Raw genomic sequence first — 18,770 nt, forward strand, 5'->3', positions numbered from 1 at the left:
TGCAGGGATGAATTTATTCCCTTATTATTCAGTAATTTTTTGTAATGAATTATGCCTATAATTTTTCCTTAGCTTACACCCAGCTTTGGGTTTACACACTTTGTGGAAATAGGAGAGTGAAGACAGTGTTTTGAGAAAAACATTATCAGAAGTAGATGTTGTTTATTCATTGTTGCTATCTTTGTAGTCTAATTACAGATAATGCAAGTGCAATGGACATTTATAAAGCTTTCGTATAAGCCCATACTCAGAGAAAATTCACAGGATCTTTCTTATATTAGCAAACAATATTCATATTTCACATTTATACGGCCTGATCCAAAGCCCATTGAAGTGGATGGAAAGACTCCCAATGATTTCAGTGGGATTTGGCTCAGGCCTCCATAGTGCTTTCCATATAAAGATCCCAAAGTGCTTTCCAAAGGAATATAAGTCTCATTATCCCCATTTTACAGGAACCTGAGTAATAAATTATTCCATTTGATACTTAGACAGTCTTCCAGTTGTACTTAGAGATGTTACTGCATTTTTTCCAAACTTAAAAGAAATGAAAATGTTTTTAAATAAAGAAATAAAAATATAGACATACAAAGCTCTAACTTTGTTTCTTCTTTTCTGCATCCTTTTGTTCAAGTATTTTCTATTACCTTGTTAAATATTGTTAGCTGGAAGAGTGATTTGTTATATCATTTATTGCTCATGATTTATTATCTGTGGCAATAACAGATCCACATAGAGAGGCTTAGTAGATGTGTGAGCTGAAACAATCTTGCAAGGGGTTAATTTTGTAATTGCTATCTAGTATGTTTATAATCCCAACACTAACCCAATAATAGAAGGGGGGCGGATCTAGAAGGTACAGGAGAAGATGTGTGTCTTTATGCTTTTCTCTCATGCATCTAAACTGCTTTATATGCTCCTAGAATAAATCTTTTTCATTCCGAACATAATTCCTTGTACTGGATATTCCTTATGGCTAGCTGAAAAAAGACTTACTTGGAAAACCTTTGTCAAATCTTTTCACTGCAGACTTCATTCAGGAATATTTTTGCTCATAGAAAGAATGGGCAGATAGTTGCAAATCTGCCTTTTGCCACATATAAGCTAGCCTGTGGAGACTGAAGAATGGAACTAGTTGATGACATCCTACTTGAGAATGGAACCAATATTTCTGCGTTCCTGTGTGATATTGTCATGGAAAATGATACGTTTTTCTGTGTGGATGATTCACCTCCTCTTGCTAAAGGTATGTGGAGGAAAATAGATTTTTCAGACATCACCAGTTCCAGATGAAGACAAACTCATGGATATTTCAAGAAAAACAGGTACACAAAGGTTTGTAGGTGAGGCAGTGTGAAAATAACCATTTGTTGCTAAATTAGGATAAGAAACAGACGATCAAGAACTTCATATGTCCTGTTTTTCCAGATTATAAATACATCTAGAGAGTAATACTCAGTTAGAATGGAATGTAAACAGTACTGATAATTGTTTAATGAAAGATAATTTTATATTGCTCTTGAATAATTCTATAACAACGAAGTTATCTGATCTAATGCAGTATGTGGAAGCAACTAACATGAAATTATAATACTGTATATAGCTGGTAAAGAAAATTTGCTCATGTATTAAAATAATATAGATTGTCATAATGTTTCTTACGGTCTTAAAGAACAGTTCAGGTAGGTCAGAATCAGGATTTCTAACTTCCAGCAGTTTTACATTGGTGTAATGACATGACTTCAGTAGATTTGCATAAGTGAGATAAAAATCAAGTCTACTGCCTTGAATGATGAGCAGTCTTCGCCTTTTGGGTAATGAATGAAACCCCTGTGATACAAAAATCATTAATTTTATGATTTTCATATTTCATAACTGATTCTTCATTGTGACAATTTTCAGATTTACATCAAACAGTTCGAATTCTGCTATATTCGTTGATATTTTTGCTCAGTGTCGTGGGGAACACACTGGTAATTACAGTGTTGATAAGAAACAAAAGGATGAGGACCGTCACTAACATATTTTTGCTGTCGCTGGCTGTCAGTGACCTAATGCTTTGCCTTTTCTGCATGCCTTTCACCCTCATTCCCAACCTGCTGAAGGATTTTATATTTGGTAGTGCTGTTTGTAAAACTGCCACCTACTTCATGGGTAAGTCTCTGAATTTTATACCTACTCTAAAGCAAATAACCCATTACATTTGTGAGATACTAAACAAGGGCCAGATCCTTTAAAGTGCTAAGCACTCTCAAAAGCTACTAAGCAGGACTGATTGGGCAGTAACACCTTATTGGAAAGATCAGCACTAAGGCAAAAAAGTAGCTCAAGCTGTCACATGCAGATGGGAAAAAAGCCTATTATATAAAACCCTTTTTCTTTAATTAAAATTTGACTTACATTGCTATAAGAAGACAGGGTGCTGGAACAATTTGTATAGTGGGGGTGCTAAGAGCCATTGAATCAAACTGTAAACCCTGTATATAATGGAATCCACTTCAAGCCAGGGGGTGAGGCAGCAAACCCCAGTACCCATACTTCCAGCACCTATGTAAAAAGCAATTAGTAAAAGTGTCACCCCCTGTAATCTGCAAAAATTCTCCCTGTGTGCTGTCTGCAGAGCCATATCTGATCATCTTGATAATAAAAGTTAATACTCTTGTCAGAGCTGAAGAGAAAGCTCTGCACAGCTCTGGGGGCATAATCCTGCAAGATGCTGAGCTCTGTAGTCTCATCTAACATAACACTGAAGCATACACTTAAATTAAGCATATCCTTAAGTGTTCTGCTAGATCAGGCTCAGCACCTTGCAGGGTGAAGCCTGGTGAGAAGTTGGATTCTATTCCTTCTTGCATATCATCAGCAGAATCATTAGTGTTCTAATTACAGGGCAAATACAATAAGATTGTACAAGCGTAACCATTACCAAGGGCAGAATCTGGCCCACAGAATTTCTACTACTGGTAACAAATGAGAAGGAAAAATCCCCCAACATTCTGATTTTGCAAACCCAGGTGGAATTTGCAGGGCTGTTAGAACAAATATCCTTTTATTTGTTAACTGTTCAAATATAACCAGGAGTCACTGTGAGACAATAAATATGAAGCCTAATGATACTATTTTTATGGAGTCATATTTTAAAGACCACCACATTCAATATGCTTTGGCTTCAGCTGCCTCCCATTATAGAAGTGGATCCATGAAAGGGCCTGATTTATAAATTATCTGGATAAGTATTACTGTCCCAACTTTTTAGATTTAGTTTTTAAAAAAGTAAAAAGAAAAGAGGGAATTCTGAAAAGTTTGTTATCTCAAAATGAGACTTAGCAATTAATTACAAGAACCTCTGTTTAACGTGTGCCCTTGAAAACTGTGATGTAATGTGAAAATGCATTTTGAAAGTGTGGGAATGGGAAGTCAACATCTTTCCTTAGATATGGTCAATAAAACTAAAGGTCGTATTTAAACATGTAATGAATTACTGACATAAACGTCATGAAAGTTACTGAAGCATTGCATTTTTTATATTTCAATTTAAGTGTTACCAATTACATATATAGATATATTCAAAGGGAATATATTCTAATATCAAGTTTTACAATTACAAAGTTAATTTTATTTTAAGACTCAGAAGGTGAATTGTCCCATAAGTCATACAGTAAACACATCAGAGGTCCGCAGTGGAAAAAAAATAGCACATTGCACTGAAAGTTTGAAGTATTATATATAGTGAGGAGGAGAAATTAATGAATATTTTACAGAAAATGGGTCTGATTCCTACTGCATTACTTCAGTTTTATGCCAGTGTGACTCCATTAAAATCTATGAAAATGTAACTGTTTAGTTTTTTTTTTACTTAATTTTATCAAAACAGGAAGTTAGGTTGTCAGTTAAACAAGATACTTGCTTTATTTTAATTCAAACTAAAATTATACTTGATTCACTGCTTTGTTACTCCAGATGCACACCAGTGTAACCCCACTGATTCCCGAGTGCCTGGTTATGTTTCTGTGAAGTTATACTAGTGTGAAAACTGGAGTAATACAGAGATGAATCAGAACTAAAGTACTCTGATTGATTATAGCTTCCTGCTTTGATGGAACTAAGTCAAAAGATGTCAATTATTTTTTCATACACATCAGTAGTTACACAAGCATAAATCTGGAGCATGACAAAGGTGAATCAGGTCCACCTCTGTTAACTTAATGAGTTGTGAAAATATGAGTAATACTATATTTTCATTGTTTTGCATATGTGCATGGAAACTTAGCAAGCTTATCTACAAAGAGCCAGCCTTTTAAAACAAGAACCCATTTCTTTGTTTTATATATTTAGGTGTCTCAGTAAGTGTATCTACGTTCAACCTGGTTGCCATATCTTTGGAGAGATACAGTGCTATTTGCAAACCCTTGCAGTCCAGGGTATGGCAGACAAAATCTCATGCCTTGAAGGTGATTGCTGCTACTTGGTGTCTCTCCTTTACCATCATGTCGCCATACCCAATTTACAGCAAACTGGTGCCTTTTACAAAATATAACAACAGCACAGCTAACATGTGTCGCCTCCTTTGGCCAAGCGATGTCATTCAGCAGTCCTGGTAAGATATAACTGACTGTTAAATAACATATAATTATCTGGCAGAAAATAGGATTACACGATAGCATTAAGCCTGTTGAAAATCAATTATTAACCATTAGTGACTGTTTATAATCCTTTTATACTTGTTTAAAAAGTCACAAGAATTTCTATTTTTAATTTCTGCGCTTTTTTGTTTTTAAGTACATTTATTACTTTTTCTTCACAACTGGGGGATATATGTAAAGGGCCAGTGATTTTCAAACTGTAGTCTATGAAGCTGCCATTGTCCCTGAAATGAGGGCATCTCTCAGACTTCCAGCAGTGATGCTTCTTGTCAGTATAGCTCGATCTGTTTTATTTTTTGTATGTCCAGAGGATTTGTTTACTTTTAACAATTAATCTTTTTAAAAGCCTTACGTCTCTCAGTGTCCCTTCCAGGACTGATTCATTTCTTTGTCTGCATTTCTTTGATGCAGTTTCAATTGTGAACAAATATGATGACACGAAAACTGGAGAAGTAGCAAATGTACCTGAGAACAGAACCAACCTAGTGACTAGAGAGATTAGTGCAAAAGGGGCAGCAGGCTATTAGAGTACAGTCAGTGTTAAATGTCTACACCCAAGGAATAAACGGCACAGAAACAACATAGGGACATAATCAAGGAGCTGCACTGTTGCGTTAAACAAGCTCATTTTTACTCTTTAATGCTTTCCTAATATTTCTTTTTCCTGTAACCAAGCACTTTAGTTGGTGCAGGGAAGATACAGGATTTTTCCTACTGTCTTTAATGGAAGGGAGACAGGTCTATAGTTTGCACCACCTAAATATGGTGCATGCATATAAATATCTATTTGAAATTAACATTTTTAGTAGTTTAAGGTATAGTGCCATAATGAGGATGTATGAAGAGAAAAGTTAAAAGGCCAAATTCTGCTCTCAGTTATAACAATGTAAATCCAGAGCAATGCCAGTGAATCTGCAGTAATGTTCCTGCAAGGAGCAAGTGGTTAGGCTCAAAATATACAATTGATTTGTTAATAAAATACCTTAAAGCAAAATAATTTCCCTGGGTGTGGGTACCATTAGAGAAACTGCTTATGTTTTGTTATGTGGTATATTAACTCATATGCAATGTGTAATCAAATATTACAGGATTTGCTTTAAAGTGGAATCTCTCCTATGGAAGGGATTCAGCAGAAAAATAAGAGCCCAAACTATACCATCTTTCCTTCAGAATCTGTATGGGGCTAGAGAGGAATGAAATGCATCTCCGTCCCAATGCATGCTTCTGGGGCGGGCCGCACTCCTCGGGGCGGGTAGAGGGAATGACACAATCCCACTCCATGGATGTAATAATCCAGGCTGATGAGGGAGAGGAAAGGGGCAACTGTTGTACCAGGATCCCAAGCTCAGCACTCCCTCCTCCACCAAGTCTGTAACATCTATAATAAAGTGAAATGGGAGAGGCGGGGGACCCAGCAAACATGATGAACTGGGGCCCAAAATTCCTCTTGAAAGTTAATGGCTAATATCAGCATCTCTCTTAAGCACAGGTAGCTGCTCATCTGAATTCCCACTGGACAAGCTTTTACATCATAAAAACAACCACCACCACCACCAACATGATTCTGGTTTTAGTAGAGGACAGGTATTGAATAGGCACAGAGACTGAAGCATCTTTTTAGCCCTAAGTGCCTCTGGGGGTGAGACACATTGGATGGACAGCGTGGAGAAGCCAGCTCTGCTGTTGTTCGCACTGTACTATTTCTGTGGAGGAAAAAAGGGCTGTCAATAGAGTACCTCTCATCAGCCCTAAAAACATTTCACCCAGATCTTTAGAAAACAAACAAAAATATTCAGCTGCTTCTCTGTATTTCTGCTGTTCCCTAATCTCAGTCTCTTTTGTGGCTTCCTCAGGTACATTTTCCTGTTGCTCATACTCTTTCTTATACCTGGTATTGTAATGATGATTGCATATGGCTTAATCTCTTTGGAACTGTACAGAGGAATAAAGTTTGATGTCAGCCAGAGAAAATCTTCACGAGGTAACAGCATGTTTGCATTTGTTTTTGTTTTGTTTTATGTTCATCTTTGAAGATGTGAATAGTAGAGCTGAGTCAGTCATTTATTCTATAAATGCCACCTCTTTTTTGTTCACAAAACATCTATGAACAGATTGCAAAACTGCTGCATGTATTTGTTAATCAAAATTATTGGAAAATTTCTTCAGTGAATAATCCATCATCTGCAGATTATTTGAAAAGAGTTCAGACAGGATATTTGTGATTCCAAATGTTTTAGTTAAATAAACCAAATGGATATTGTTTTTCATCATAGATTAGATTATTTTTGCTATTAAGCAACATGACAGGAATTGTAAATTTAACCTAAAAAATACAATTCAAAAATTACTTCAAACATTCAATCTTAATGTTCCTTTTTTGCCAATTTTCACAGTAGTAGAGACATTTAGATGTTCATTGAAAGGGAACACCAAATGGTCACCAAAATGTCTGAATCAAAATTCACTTTAGAATTGGAATGACAGTTTTTACCACTAGTTGCTCATCATCCATGAAGGATTTTGTTTACTTCAAAATTTAGACTCCGCTAATTTGTTTATATTTTGAATCACTATTCAGAAATGTTCTGTGTTACATATTTATGTGAGTGCTGCTGATTTGTACATACAGAAAGGAAAGCCAGCACCAGTAGCAACAAATATGAGGATGGAGATGGCTGCTACCTGCAGAAAACCAAAAAGAAGAGAAAAATGCCACTGCAACAGCTTTCTGCCACCAGCAGCACCAAAATAGACAGGGTCAGAAGCAACAGCTCAACTGTCAACTTGATGGCCAAGAAGCTTGTCATCCGCATGCTGATGGTGATTGTGATTTTGTTTTTCCTTTGCTGGACTCCCATCTTCAGTGTAAATGCCTGGCGTGCATTTGACACCACATCAGCAGACCAACATCTCTCAGGAGCGCCTATCTCCTTTATTCATTTGCTCTCCTACACTTCTGCCTGTGTGAACCCCATCATCTACTGCTTCATGAACAAGCGCTTCCGCATGGGCTTTCTGGCCACTTTCACCTGCTGTCCCAAACAAAAGCCTCCAGTAGTAAGAGGAGAGATTGGAGATGAGGAGGAGGGGAAGACCACAGGGGCATCTCTCTCCAGGTACTCTTACACGCACATGAATGCGTCTGCTCCCCCGTGAACTGCTACAGAAAAGGAGAGGCTACACATGGCCAAGAGAATTTCAAATCCTTATCTTCTTATCTGGTCTTGGAAAGGCAACTAAGGTTTGATTTGTAACATGACTTAGTTCTGAGAAGATGAAAACACCACAGTTAAGCAATTAGCTGGTAGGAAATGCCAAGGGAATTGTATGGGCCATGGATACTGCTAGGGTCTGTGCTTTGTGTCACCTCCATTTCTAAAAAGAAACTGGAGTTATTAGGCTTCGTGGAGATAAGGGACTTTGAAACCAGCCCTCCAGCATGGTGCATTTGTATTAAAGCCTCCTGTAAACACATTCTATAACCTGAGGGTGTCCTTTCCACCGGCAGTTTGGCTCACCCTTTTCATGCAAAATTGCAGTTTTTAGATATAGCTCAGAGTATCTCTTGACATTTCCAAGACACTAATAGATTGGGGTTTCTTATCAGTCCTGATTACAAATTTCTATTTTTATATTTTATGGTTAAATATCAATTCCATGAAATCAAAATATATTGGCTATTTTCATAGAACTCTTTGTCGTCCTTATTTTAGCTGAGCTACCACCCTTTGAAATTCTTGGTTTAATGATCAATTAAAAAAAGGTTATTGCTGGAGAAAAGAAAGGGCTATTGATCCAAAGCAATGGGTCCAGAACACTTTTAAAGTAGATTTATTTCAATATTTTTTTTGAAAGTTAACAAGGGAAATAAAGACTAGCAGTTTACAGGCAGATGAAATACACTTCTTCTAGACAGCAGCCTGTGACAGCTTTTGAAGTAATATAAGGATTCTGACAATTTAACATATTCTAACTTTAAACAGCAAGAGGAATGTCTAAAGGCCTGACTTTCTAAAGTGACTTTCTCCTGTGCCCATGCATATACTGGCCTGCACACTGTTCAGCACCTGGGCATGCAAGTGACAGAGTCTAACACTAGCCCAGTTGAGTGTGCAGCAATGCTATTACCAGAGCACGCAGGTGCAAGTGATAGAAAAGTGCACACAGAGGTGTTAGCATGCACAACTTTGCCTATGTGAAAAGGATACTGAGGTGAAGTCCTTTTGAGAAATCAGGCCTGAGATATTAAACATAAATTATTACAATAACAGCTTTTACAGCATATCCAAATCACATTGTGGTATTGCCCACACATGAAAGTAGAAATGGTTAAATGGAGAAAAGAAGTAAACAACAATAAAAAGCAAGGACTGAAGGATTGGGCATGATATCAGAAATGTCTATGGATTTATGTGGAGACTATGGAAGGATTCCTCTCTCCTGATATAGATATATGTGTATACATACGGCATAGACTAGAAAGAGTCATCTGTGTTTCGTTATGTAAGGAATCCAATCTCCTCTTAATTGTTCAGTGTTTGAGTGATCTTGGGTGTTCAGACAATACACATAGTTCTCCAGAACAGGACAGTCAATCTTACATAATTTATACTGCATCTTATTTTGTTTTGTGGATGCTTCTTGTTGAAGATTCTTCTATCTTCTAGTTTAGAAAATGTAATTTTTCAAAATTGGTATTAGATAGAAATTAGACTTTGGTAGTAAATGGAAAGTAGATGTGGATGTTAAAGGCAAGCACTGTCAAGGTTTTTAATCTTAAATGTGACCTCTTCCAAAATGGATTTTAAATTGAAGTAGCACTTTTCCCGCACTTGTGCTAACACTCTTGACATTGATCTGACCCTCTGTCCTTATCAGGCATAACTCCTATTGAATTAATTATGAAAGTTTTATCTAAGTAAGGGTGGAGGATAGACCCCAGCCTGGGGTGCAGGGCACTGTATAATTTATAGCTATACAGCAGGTTGAAATTGTTAAACAAAACCAGCTATGTTAATTTGAGCTTCAGTCCAGAATACACTGGGTAGAGAAACAATTTTTTTTAAATTGAAAAGCACAGTGAGTAGGGAAAAAATTAATAATTTCAAGTTGGGAATATATTTTATTCCATAGACATAGCAAAAAATCAAATCATTTTCTATTTAAAAACATACTTGACAGTGTCTTTTTAGCATCTCATAAAATAAATATAATTCTGTACCTTTCAGATATTTAAATCCATTATAAAGTGTAGTTTATAGATGGTTATTTATGTAAAGAAACACATTTTTATAATAGATGTGAATATTGATGACTATATTCAGTTTAAAGACAAGATGTAGTTTGGAATTCTATGTCCAATGTAGGAAAATATTCCTATTATAATGTAAATTTTCAGGTACAATCAGAATATGTTGACTTGCATGCACACCATCCCACCACACTGATTTACTTGGCATAATACTTGTTTTTTGCAGGGGGTTGTGCTAGTTTCAGGTCTACAGATGAAAAATGTGATGTAACAAAGGCTTATTTTGATCATTGGGCCCATGTGGCTTGCAGTACTAGTGGCCAGAACATAAACATAGGGAGCCTCTGATTGTTGTGATTGCACATCAGTTGAGGGAGGAGATGAGGGAGGAAAGAGGTAGTGGGAGAAGGAAACAAAAAGAAAGAATCAGGGGAAATATACCAAGGCATAAGGCATGGCAGTGGTGGGGTGGCTGCAGTCGAGGAATAAGGAGAATCAGGGAATGAGAGTGAAATGTACCTATTTCCGTCAGGAGGGTACATGCTAGAGCTCGGAAAAAAAATTCAGCATATTCACTGAAAAACGTATTTTTGGTCACAAAACTATTCACAAACTCAGGCTGAGTTCAGCAAATTTAGGCTGAATAAAAATATGACAACAGTTTTAAAAAAATCATTTCAAAATTTTTGAAACAAAGAGAATTGACTTTTTGTTTTTGTGACATTCTGTTTGAAAATTTAGACTCATTGCAAAACATTTAAAAAGGGTAAACACACATGACAAACATAACAAAAGGAAAAAAACAAATGAAAAATCATATTAGGTTGAAATGTTTTTTTCAGCTCAAAACAATTTTTTGTTTCAGAGAGAAAAAGTGAAAAATTTCACTTTCAGATCAACCCTAACCAATTTTTTTTTTCTGATTTTTGTGGTTCTGCCATGGAATAAAAAAAAAATCATATATTTTCTCAGTACTAGTATGTGCATGTATTTGCTTTTTTAAAAGAGGAGCTTATCTTTCCATGAAGTGACACAGTTACAAGAGTGCCTGTGCCTGAATCTGATTAGCCTTAAATCAAGCTATATCTAGGGATACACCTATATATCTATTACCTACCCTTTGGGCTGCCCTCTCCTTCCCAATATCCTGGCTGATAAAGCCTAGGGATTTCCCCCCCTTCTTGGAATTTTTTGCTATTACACCACACATGCCATCTGGCATGATTCTGTATGTCCCAAAGGCAAACCAAAAATCGCCAAAGGATAAAATGATGATACAGCAGAATCCCTCACAACAGCCAGTGAAAACCTTCCCCAACACCTTCCACTCAGACGCTGTTGATATCAGTGGAAATGTGATTTGTTAGAGAGTAAATATGGGCTGAATAAAATGATATTTTAAAAAAGGAACAAATTGAGTCTTATTATTTTAACATCTTTTTGGCCAGTTGCAGGGCAACCGCTTCCTAAAAATCTGCTACTACAGTTAGTAGCAAAGACACCTGTAGATAAAGCTCTTTCCAGATGCAGCCAAAAATGTACAGAATAATGAAGACATACACTTTACATTTTAGATTTAGTGTAAGTTTCCTTGTGCTCTCCTTTAATTTTCTTTTCCCCTTTGTTTCTCTCCCTCTGTCTCCCACTTGCTTTCTTGTGTTTTCTCTCTTACTTATTTTTCTTATTCCCTGTAACTTTCTGTCCCTTTTCAACACCTCTTATAACTTCCTTTCATCTGAGGAACCTCATTTTTTTCTCTAGACCAGTGATACTCAGACTGAGGCTCAAGATCCACAAATGAGTCTTTAATGTGTCTCCTGCGGCTCTTTGGGATTAAACTATGGCATTTAATTATTAACCAATCTACATTAGTAACCAATCACGATGCTTTTACTATGTTATTAACCAATTATAGTTGTTAAAATAATACTTGGTTAGTCATTTTGCTGTTAGAATAAATATATTATATTATTAATTATATTATATATATATATACACACATACACACACTAAATATTTCCCATCATCCTGTTTAAATATGAATATGTACTATAGTAAATAAAACAAAGAATTCACACTATTGTGGCTCTTTTGGGTAATGTTGATCACTAATTTGGCTCCTGAACCACTGAGGTCTGAGTATCACTGCTCTGGACCCCAATGTTCCCCTTCCCTGGATTTGAGAGGGCTCCTATTCCTCTTTCCCACTGACTGCCAGGGTCTATCATCTCCCTCCTGCTCTCACTGCCCTCCTTTCCCTTTCTCCCTCCTGCCAGATCTGTTTTCCTTTCACCTATCGCTCTCTGTCCTTCCTCTCCCCCTCTTAAGTCTGTCTTCTCTCCTGCTCCAACACTACATCTACATTATCCTCGCCTAATCCCACTACCTATGCAGAACCTTCTTATAATTGCACCTTCCACAATAACTTCTCATAATCCCACATGCATGAGCTCTCACATTATTTCCTCTTATTATCAATTCCCTGAGTGCACACCCCCAAATCCTCTCTCATAATAATTCCCCTATATACACAAAATCCCGCACAAAATCTTCTCATAATCCCCCTGCACACACATACCCCACAGCTTCATGTCTAGATGATTACAATGGGCTTTATTTGTAGCTACCTTTAAAGAAATTCCTAAGCTTTAGCTAATGCAGAATCTCTTCATAAGTGGGGTAGGTTGCTAAATTTACTTCACCATTTAGTCAGGGCAGAGCAAACAATATCATCTATTTTTGAGTGCAGTTCAATGTGTTAACTATCCTAAAATCTGTAAAGACCTGAATGGTTTACCCCTTGTTATATGAGTGATCTTGTCACAGGGATCAAGAGCTGTTGGACTGCACTCACTGATGGTGCCTATAACATTGTTGTCCAAGCAGCAAAGAGTCCTGTGGCACCTTATAGACTAACAGACGTTTTGGAGCATGAGCTTTCGTGGGTGAATACCCATTTCGTCAGATGCATGTAGTGGAAATTTCCAGGGGCAGGTATATATATGCAGGCAAGCTAGAGATAATGAGGTAGTTCAATCAGGGAGGATGAGGCCCTGTTCTAGCAGTTCAGGTGTGAAAACCAAGGGAGGAGAAACTGGTTCTGTAATTGGCAAGCCATTCACAGTCTTTGTTTAATCCTGAGCTGATGGTGTCAAATTTGCAGATGAACTGAAGCTCAGCAGTTTCTCTTTGAAGTCTGGTCCTGAAGTTTTTTTGCTGCAGGATGCCCACCTTAAGGTCTGCTATAGTGTGGCCAGGGAGGTTTAAGTGTTCTCCTACAGGTTTTTGTATATTGCCATTCCTAATATCTGATTTGTGTCCGTTTATCCTTTTCCGTAGCGACTGTCCAGTTTGGCCGATATACATAGCAGAGGGGCATTGCTGGCATATGATAGCGTATATTACATTGGTGGATGTGCAGATGAATGAACCGGTGATGGTGTGGCTGATCTGGTTAGGTCCTGTGATGGTGTTGCTGGTGTAGATATGTGGGCAGAGTTGGCATCGAGATTTGTTGCATAGATTGGTTCCTGAGCTATAAGGTGCCACAGGACTCTTTGCTGCCTTTACAGATCCAGACTAACATGGCTACTCCTCTGATTGTTATCCAAGAAAGCCAGCAGGTTATTTTCAGCCAAGGGCCCTCACAAGGTTGAATTTAATACTTCCAATAGCTTCTCAAAGCAAGGTTTGGTGGTTAGCACACAGTGCCATCATATGACAGATGATTACTTCAATGAGGCTATGTTGTGGTGGTTCACATTGTTACAATGCCAAGATCCTGCAGCAATGGGCACTGCCGAAAAGTAAATAAATATAACAAACATTTACAAACAATGTCTAACCTCCCACTCTCCCCCCTTACACACATACACCTCTCAATGTTTGCTACAAATGAGAGAGAGAGAGTCTTTGCTCTTTATTTTTTGCTAGAATTTTTGGGATTAGGGAGAAAACTGAAAGCCTAATTCATAGTTTTTAAAGGGACAAGAAAGGATCATGCATGACCTCCTGCATAACGCAGCACACAGCATTTTACTCAATGATTTTTGCATCAAGGCTAATAACTTGAATTTGAACTAGAGAATAACTGTCTTTTAGATCTCTCCTTGTAAGGTGTATTTTCCAGACAATTAAGCAATCTTGTAGCTCTTCTTTGAATCCTCCTCAATTTGTTTCATATTTTAAAAGGGTGGACACCAGAATTTCCCCCACATGATGAAGCTGGGTGGCCCAGTCTGTTTCCATTGCCAGGATGGAGACATACTGTTTTCAAAAGGGCTGAGAGAGATAAAAAGATGATTCTATGCCAACTGTTTCATGAGATATCCATTTCCCATGTCAGCCTTTCCTATCCAAATTAAGATTTACCAGAGTTCATCATCTGTTTAATATTTAAGAACTTTATTTATTTTCTCTCTATTCTGTAGAATTTCAATAAATATTTATTTTGATTTAATTTCAGCCCAACTGGGTTTTGACTAATCCTGGAGATATACATTTCTGGCTCTCTTGAAGAAAACAGAACTCTGTCCCTGAGGGAGGCGGAGAAAGGTGAAGGCAATTGCCTGTGCGCAGGATTGCATGCAAAGCAAAGGCTGCACTCTACTCTTGAATACAGTATGGTACAGTATGATAGACACCATAGAAAGCACTGAAATACATTAACTGTGCAAAGCATCTTGAGATACCATTTACAATATGGCTCTAGCCACCCCAATCACACTTCACTTTACGCAAACATGCATCTAAGTTCAGCAGCCTTATATATCCTTCCCACTCGCTTCCCTCCATGCAATGTTTACATTGGTTGGACAGACTTAGTTCTTTATTGTCTGCACAATCGCTGTGTGCCTTTTCTCTTAACAGTTCCCGCAAGTTGCTGTGTGTTTTGAATGTGTTAGAATTTCTCTGTGTAAATTGTTGGTAAACAGAACGCATCACTAAAATTATGCTTGTTTTGTTCCATGCTGTTAAGGTGCACAAGGCTCCAACTGGAAGAAAACAATTTAAGGGAAATATTCCCGAATTTTAAAGCTGCTACCTTGTCTGACTAATGGCAAAGGATCCCTGCTAGGATGACTTAGTGTGGTCTCTGGAGATCAATTACTGCATGAACAATTTCCTTCGGTTTCAACTTCCGGCTGTGCCCAAAAGCACTAATTTTGATCTAGTGAGGTAACAGCTGTCCATTCTGCACTGTGAGACAACAGCAAGACATACTCATTATAGCCAGCAGGTAGCAAACATCAGGGGGTAAATCATCTCCTGCTGAGTAAATACTGACTTTAACTGATTTCCTGCTCATTCAGCAGTTTTTTAAATAAAAAACAAACCCTGAACAGAAATGGAGAAATGCTATTTATGTGGGGTTTGATTTAAAACAGTGCAGAAGTTCCAGTCTGGCTCCTGCAAAGGGTAGTCATATTGGTATTCAAACACAAGTATGCAAATCAATAAAAGGAGCAGAATTTAAAACCCCAGGAGAAGATGGGGTGCTGTTCATGCGGCTTAGCTTTCTCTCATAGCCAAACACCCCAAAGATGACAGCCCTGAGGTCCTTAGTGTAAGACATGTTTTACAATTGATAAGAGGCACGGTCAGTGACAGGAAGTGAAGGATATTTTATGTATTTGGCACTGCAGGGTAATTAGGGTAAGCAGAAGGCAATACCCAGGGTGGATTTCGGTCACCAGATCAGGCATATTACATTTTTGGATCTTTAATGATCCCAAATGCTCAGGTTCACATCTCACTGGAAGAGGGTCGCTTTGGCCGCACAGTGCCCTCTGGTATTATACTGAGGGATTAGATCAGAACCAGCTCAGAGCCAACACACTGGATAACCAGCGCTACTTCTGGGGTCACCTACAGTTTTTGAAAGTTTCCCTTCAAAGGACTAACTTAGCCCAACCCTGTTTATCTAATGAGATCAAACAAGATCACAGTACAAGGCTCCTTTCTGAAGCCGTGCTGCCTCTTGCAGAAAAAGCTCACTTTATTTCAAGATCAAGATGCGATCAAGCTGCTGAAATTCACAAAAATACGCCTTTCATAAGCAGAGTAGCAAGTAGGGGGAATATTTTCAACCATGAGACAGCGTTTCCTTTTTGCAGAGAGAAAGTTCTGGCCAATTTTCTAGCTATGGTTTTATTGAGATGATACAAGTGAGAGATGGGCTCCAGGGAACATTTCTCAGTGCCCTTGTGTTTATTAAATATATAAAACTGTTTAAATAGTGTCAAGGGGCTTGAAACAAAACAACTCAATCCAGGAGAGAATGTCAACCTTAACTATGAATTGCCTGGCATTATTCGCCTTCAGTGTAGTTAAAAAAAAAAATTCGGAGTGGATGACTCAGAAAATTTAGAGATACTGTCAGCTGCTTAACTAGCGGCCAAACACATTTTGATTCCTCTGTCTCACTAATACATTATTATCTTGTAAGGATTAACAGTGCCCTCAGTGCTGTACAAGTCACCAATAAAGACAAAGAGCAAGAGAAAAATGGACATAGATAAAACAAGATTCACTGGGAAACCCAGAGGAAAATATTGACTTTGAGGTTTTTCTCCCTTCCTTATTATGAGAAGTTGGAAAGGGGATGGCAGAGGGATTACCATTTGTGAGCCTGGTGGAGAATGGGAGTCTTTAGGAGGGCTATGAAGGAGGAAAGCATGGGGCTTGGTGCACTGGGATTAAAGGCAGTTTCCTAGAGGCAGCACAGAAGGCAGTGAGATGTAGATGAAGGTACAATTGTGCAGGGCCTTGAAGGTGAGCACGAGAAGTTTAAACTTTCTATAGCAGACAAGAAAGAGCCAGGAGACTGACTGAAAGAGGAAAACTACAACATAGTCTGATCTGTGGCTAGAGAAGATCATTTCAGCTGTTGCATTGTGGACAGCCTGGCTGGGATCAGTGTAGGAATCAAGGAGGCCAGAGAGGAGAGATGGTCACACTAATAATGGCAGGAGATGAGCAGAGGCAGACATGCAGGAAGAAATGAAGTTTGGGTATTTAATGTGGCGTTGAGGAAGAACTGATCCCAGCCTGGATATACTGGAAGTTTGAGAAAGAAAAGGCTCCACACTGAGAGCCTGACTGATGGCAGTGCTGTCAACAGCGATTATACAGCATTTGTGGTTATGTTTAATCAGACCTTCTTGGGTTCAAACCAATTATTGCAAAAGTCTATATTTTATAATGGACTTTGTGCTGATCTACAGGAATTATGAAATCATTTAAGGCAAAAAAATAGTGCTCTATTTTAGCATGCACATTGCTAGGCTGCCAAGATAGGTGGTGTTTCTCCGTCCACACCTGCACCAGCTGTAGGAGACACCACCCTGGGAAACAGCAGTGCTGCATCTCTCTTTACTTTGCCCCTTGCCTTTTTGACCAAGGCCCTTCTCTGATGCATGGGGACACACCCGAGGGTAACATCCTCCAATATAGGACAGCGGTGCACATGCAGCTACTACTCTGCCCACGTTACGTCTCCCACCTCCAGCCAGCATTGGTACAAGCAGCCTATAGAAAGTGGAAGTAAGGTGGGAAAAAACCTTTCTATCCTTGAGCACACTGCACTCTGGGAAGAGCTGGTGGCAGTGGCATTCTAAAACTGAGAAAAAGAAAGCATCTTTTCATCATTGTTGGCATGGAGACCACTCTTGGGAAAATAGCTACTTGTGCTGTTTTTTTCTTCCCCTAGCATCTGAAATGCCATGACCCTGATGGACAGGGGTCTTATCAGTTGCTGAGCATCTGAAAATCTCCAAGTGAAGCAAAAGAGGACATGGGAGTTGCTGCTTGCTGATCTCTTCACTGCATTTCAGCAGAGATGTTTTTATCACGAAAAACTTGGCTGAGAAATTTCGTTGAGGTTCAGCTCCCTGTCCCCAGGAACACCAATAAATCATACAGTGTTTACACAAGCACATTTCCTTGGTTACAGCATATTCATGTTCTATCTTCTACACTCTGGCCTCAAAGTAGCAGCGTGACACATGCCTGACCCTGCTTCCCAGACCGCTTGGGGCACTTCATAGAGGCACCCTCTTTTTCTGGTCGTAACTTCCACAAAGTCTCTCTGCCGCTAACTCACCTATCACACAAGGCAGACATTGTTAACGCACATTCCACTGACATTCCGCAGCTGCCTAGGGCATAAAGAGCTCCTTTCTCGTGTCCAAGTATGCAGTAAAAGGCTTCATACACCAGAGAAGGAGAGGATGAATTGTGTCTCACAGGATGTCAGGAGAAGTTGCAACACCATTAACGTGTAGTAATCTTGGGAGCAAAAATTGCCTTTCTCATTGCAGTTAAAAGATCAGGACGTGACATCACGGACCTTTCCAGACCACCCCACATTAATGCTGATGAACCTTGTGAGGTGATCAACCAGCCCTTGCAGCACCATAGAGAAATACCACTTTCCATTAATGTACTTTGAGGCCTGGGATGAAGAGCAAAGAATAGGCACACTGGTCCCATCAATAGCCTCAGTACTTTTAGCAAAACCCAACCATGCAAGCCCATCAATACCCACCCTGTGCATTGTCTGGCTTTATGACCTGACTCAGTAGCATGCTGTCAGTAGTAGTGCACATCTCCGTGAGAACAACCCTAACAGTTGGTCTACCCCTACCAGCACCATATGGGTTAGCTACTGACTGGTAGCAATCAGGAATGGGGAAATTCCAGATTGCAGTGGCAACGTGATTTCTTCCTACTTAAGGGAACTCTCATGTCGGTGTTCCGCTCCTGCAGCTGTGAGGTGAGCTCTGTACAGATCACTAGGAAAGTGGTCTGTGTCAGCCTGAAGTTCTGCTGTCACTGCTGATCATCCCATGGCTGCAGCATTGGCCTGTCCTACC

The 18,770-nt window shown here is 38.8% G+C and overlaps 1 protein-coding gene across 1 annotated transcript; it reads left to right on the forward strand.

Annotated features, from left to right (window-relative positions):
* Window positions 1-1,125: 1,125 nt before the first annotated feature.
* On the forward strand, window positions 1,126-8,176 carry CCKAR (cholecystokinin A receptor). The gene is made up of 5 exons (XM_050947856.1): window positions 1,126-1,246; window positions 1,903-2,154; window positions 4,336-4,597; window positions 6,497-6,624; window positions 7,273-8,176. The coding sequence occupies exons 1-5, from the start codon at window positions 1,126-1,128 to the stop codon at window positions 7,797-7,799; spliced, it is 1,290 nt and encodes a 429-aa protein (XP_050803813.1). The 3' UTR covers window positions 7,800-8,176.
* Window positions 8,177-18,770: the final 10,594 nt, after the last annotated feature.

The sequence above is a fragment of the Gopherus flavomarginatus genome, chromosome 3 (assembly GCF_025201925.1).
Source record: "Gopherus flavomarginatus isolate rGopFla2 chromosome 3, rGopFla2.mat.asm, whole genome shotgun sequence".
NCBI classification, from domain to species: Eukaryota; Metazoa; Chordata; order Testudines; family Testudinidae; genus Gopherus; species Gopherus flavomarginatus.

What these genes read in the sequence shown, in the direction of transcription:
- CCKAR (XM_050947856.1), top strand. Translation starts at nt 1,126, where the DNA reads ATGGAACTAGTTGATGACATCCTACTTGAGAATGGAACCAATATTTCT. An exon ending in AACTGCCACCTACTTCATGG is followed by an intron (nt 2,155 to 4,335) that starts GTAAGTCTCTGA and finishes TTATATATTTAG; the next exon opens with GTGTCTCAGTAAGTGTATCT. An exon ending in GATGTCATTCAGCAGTCCTG is followed by an intron (nt 4,598 to 6,496) that starts GTAAGATATAAC and finishes TGGCTTCCTCAG; the next exon opens with GTACATTTTCCTGTTGCTCA.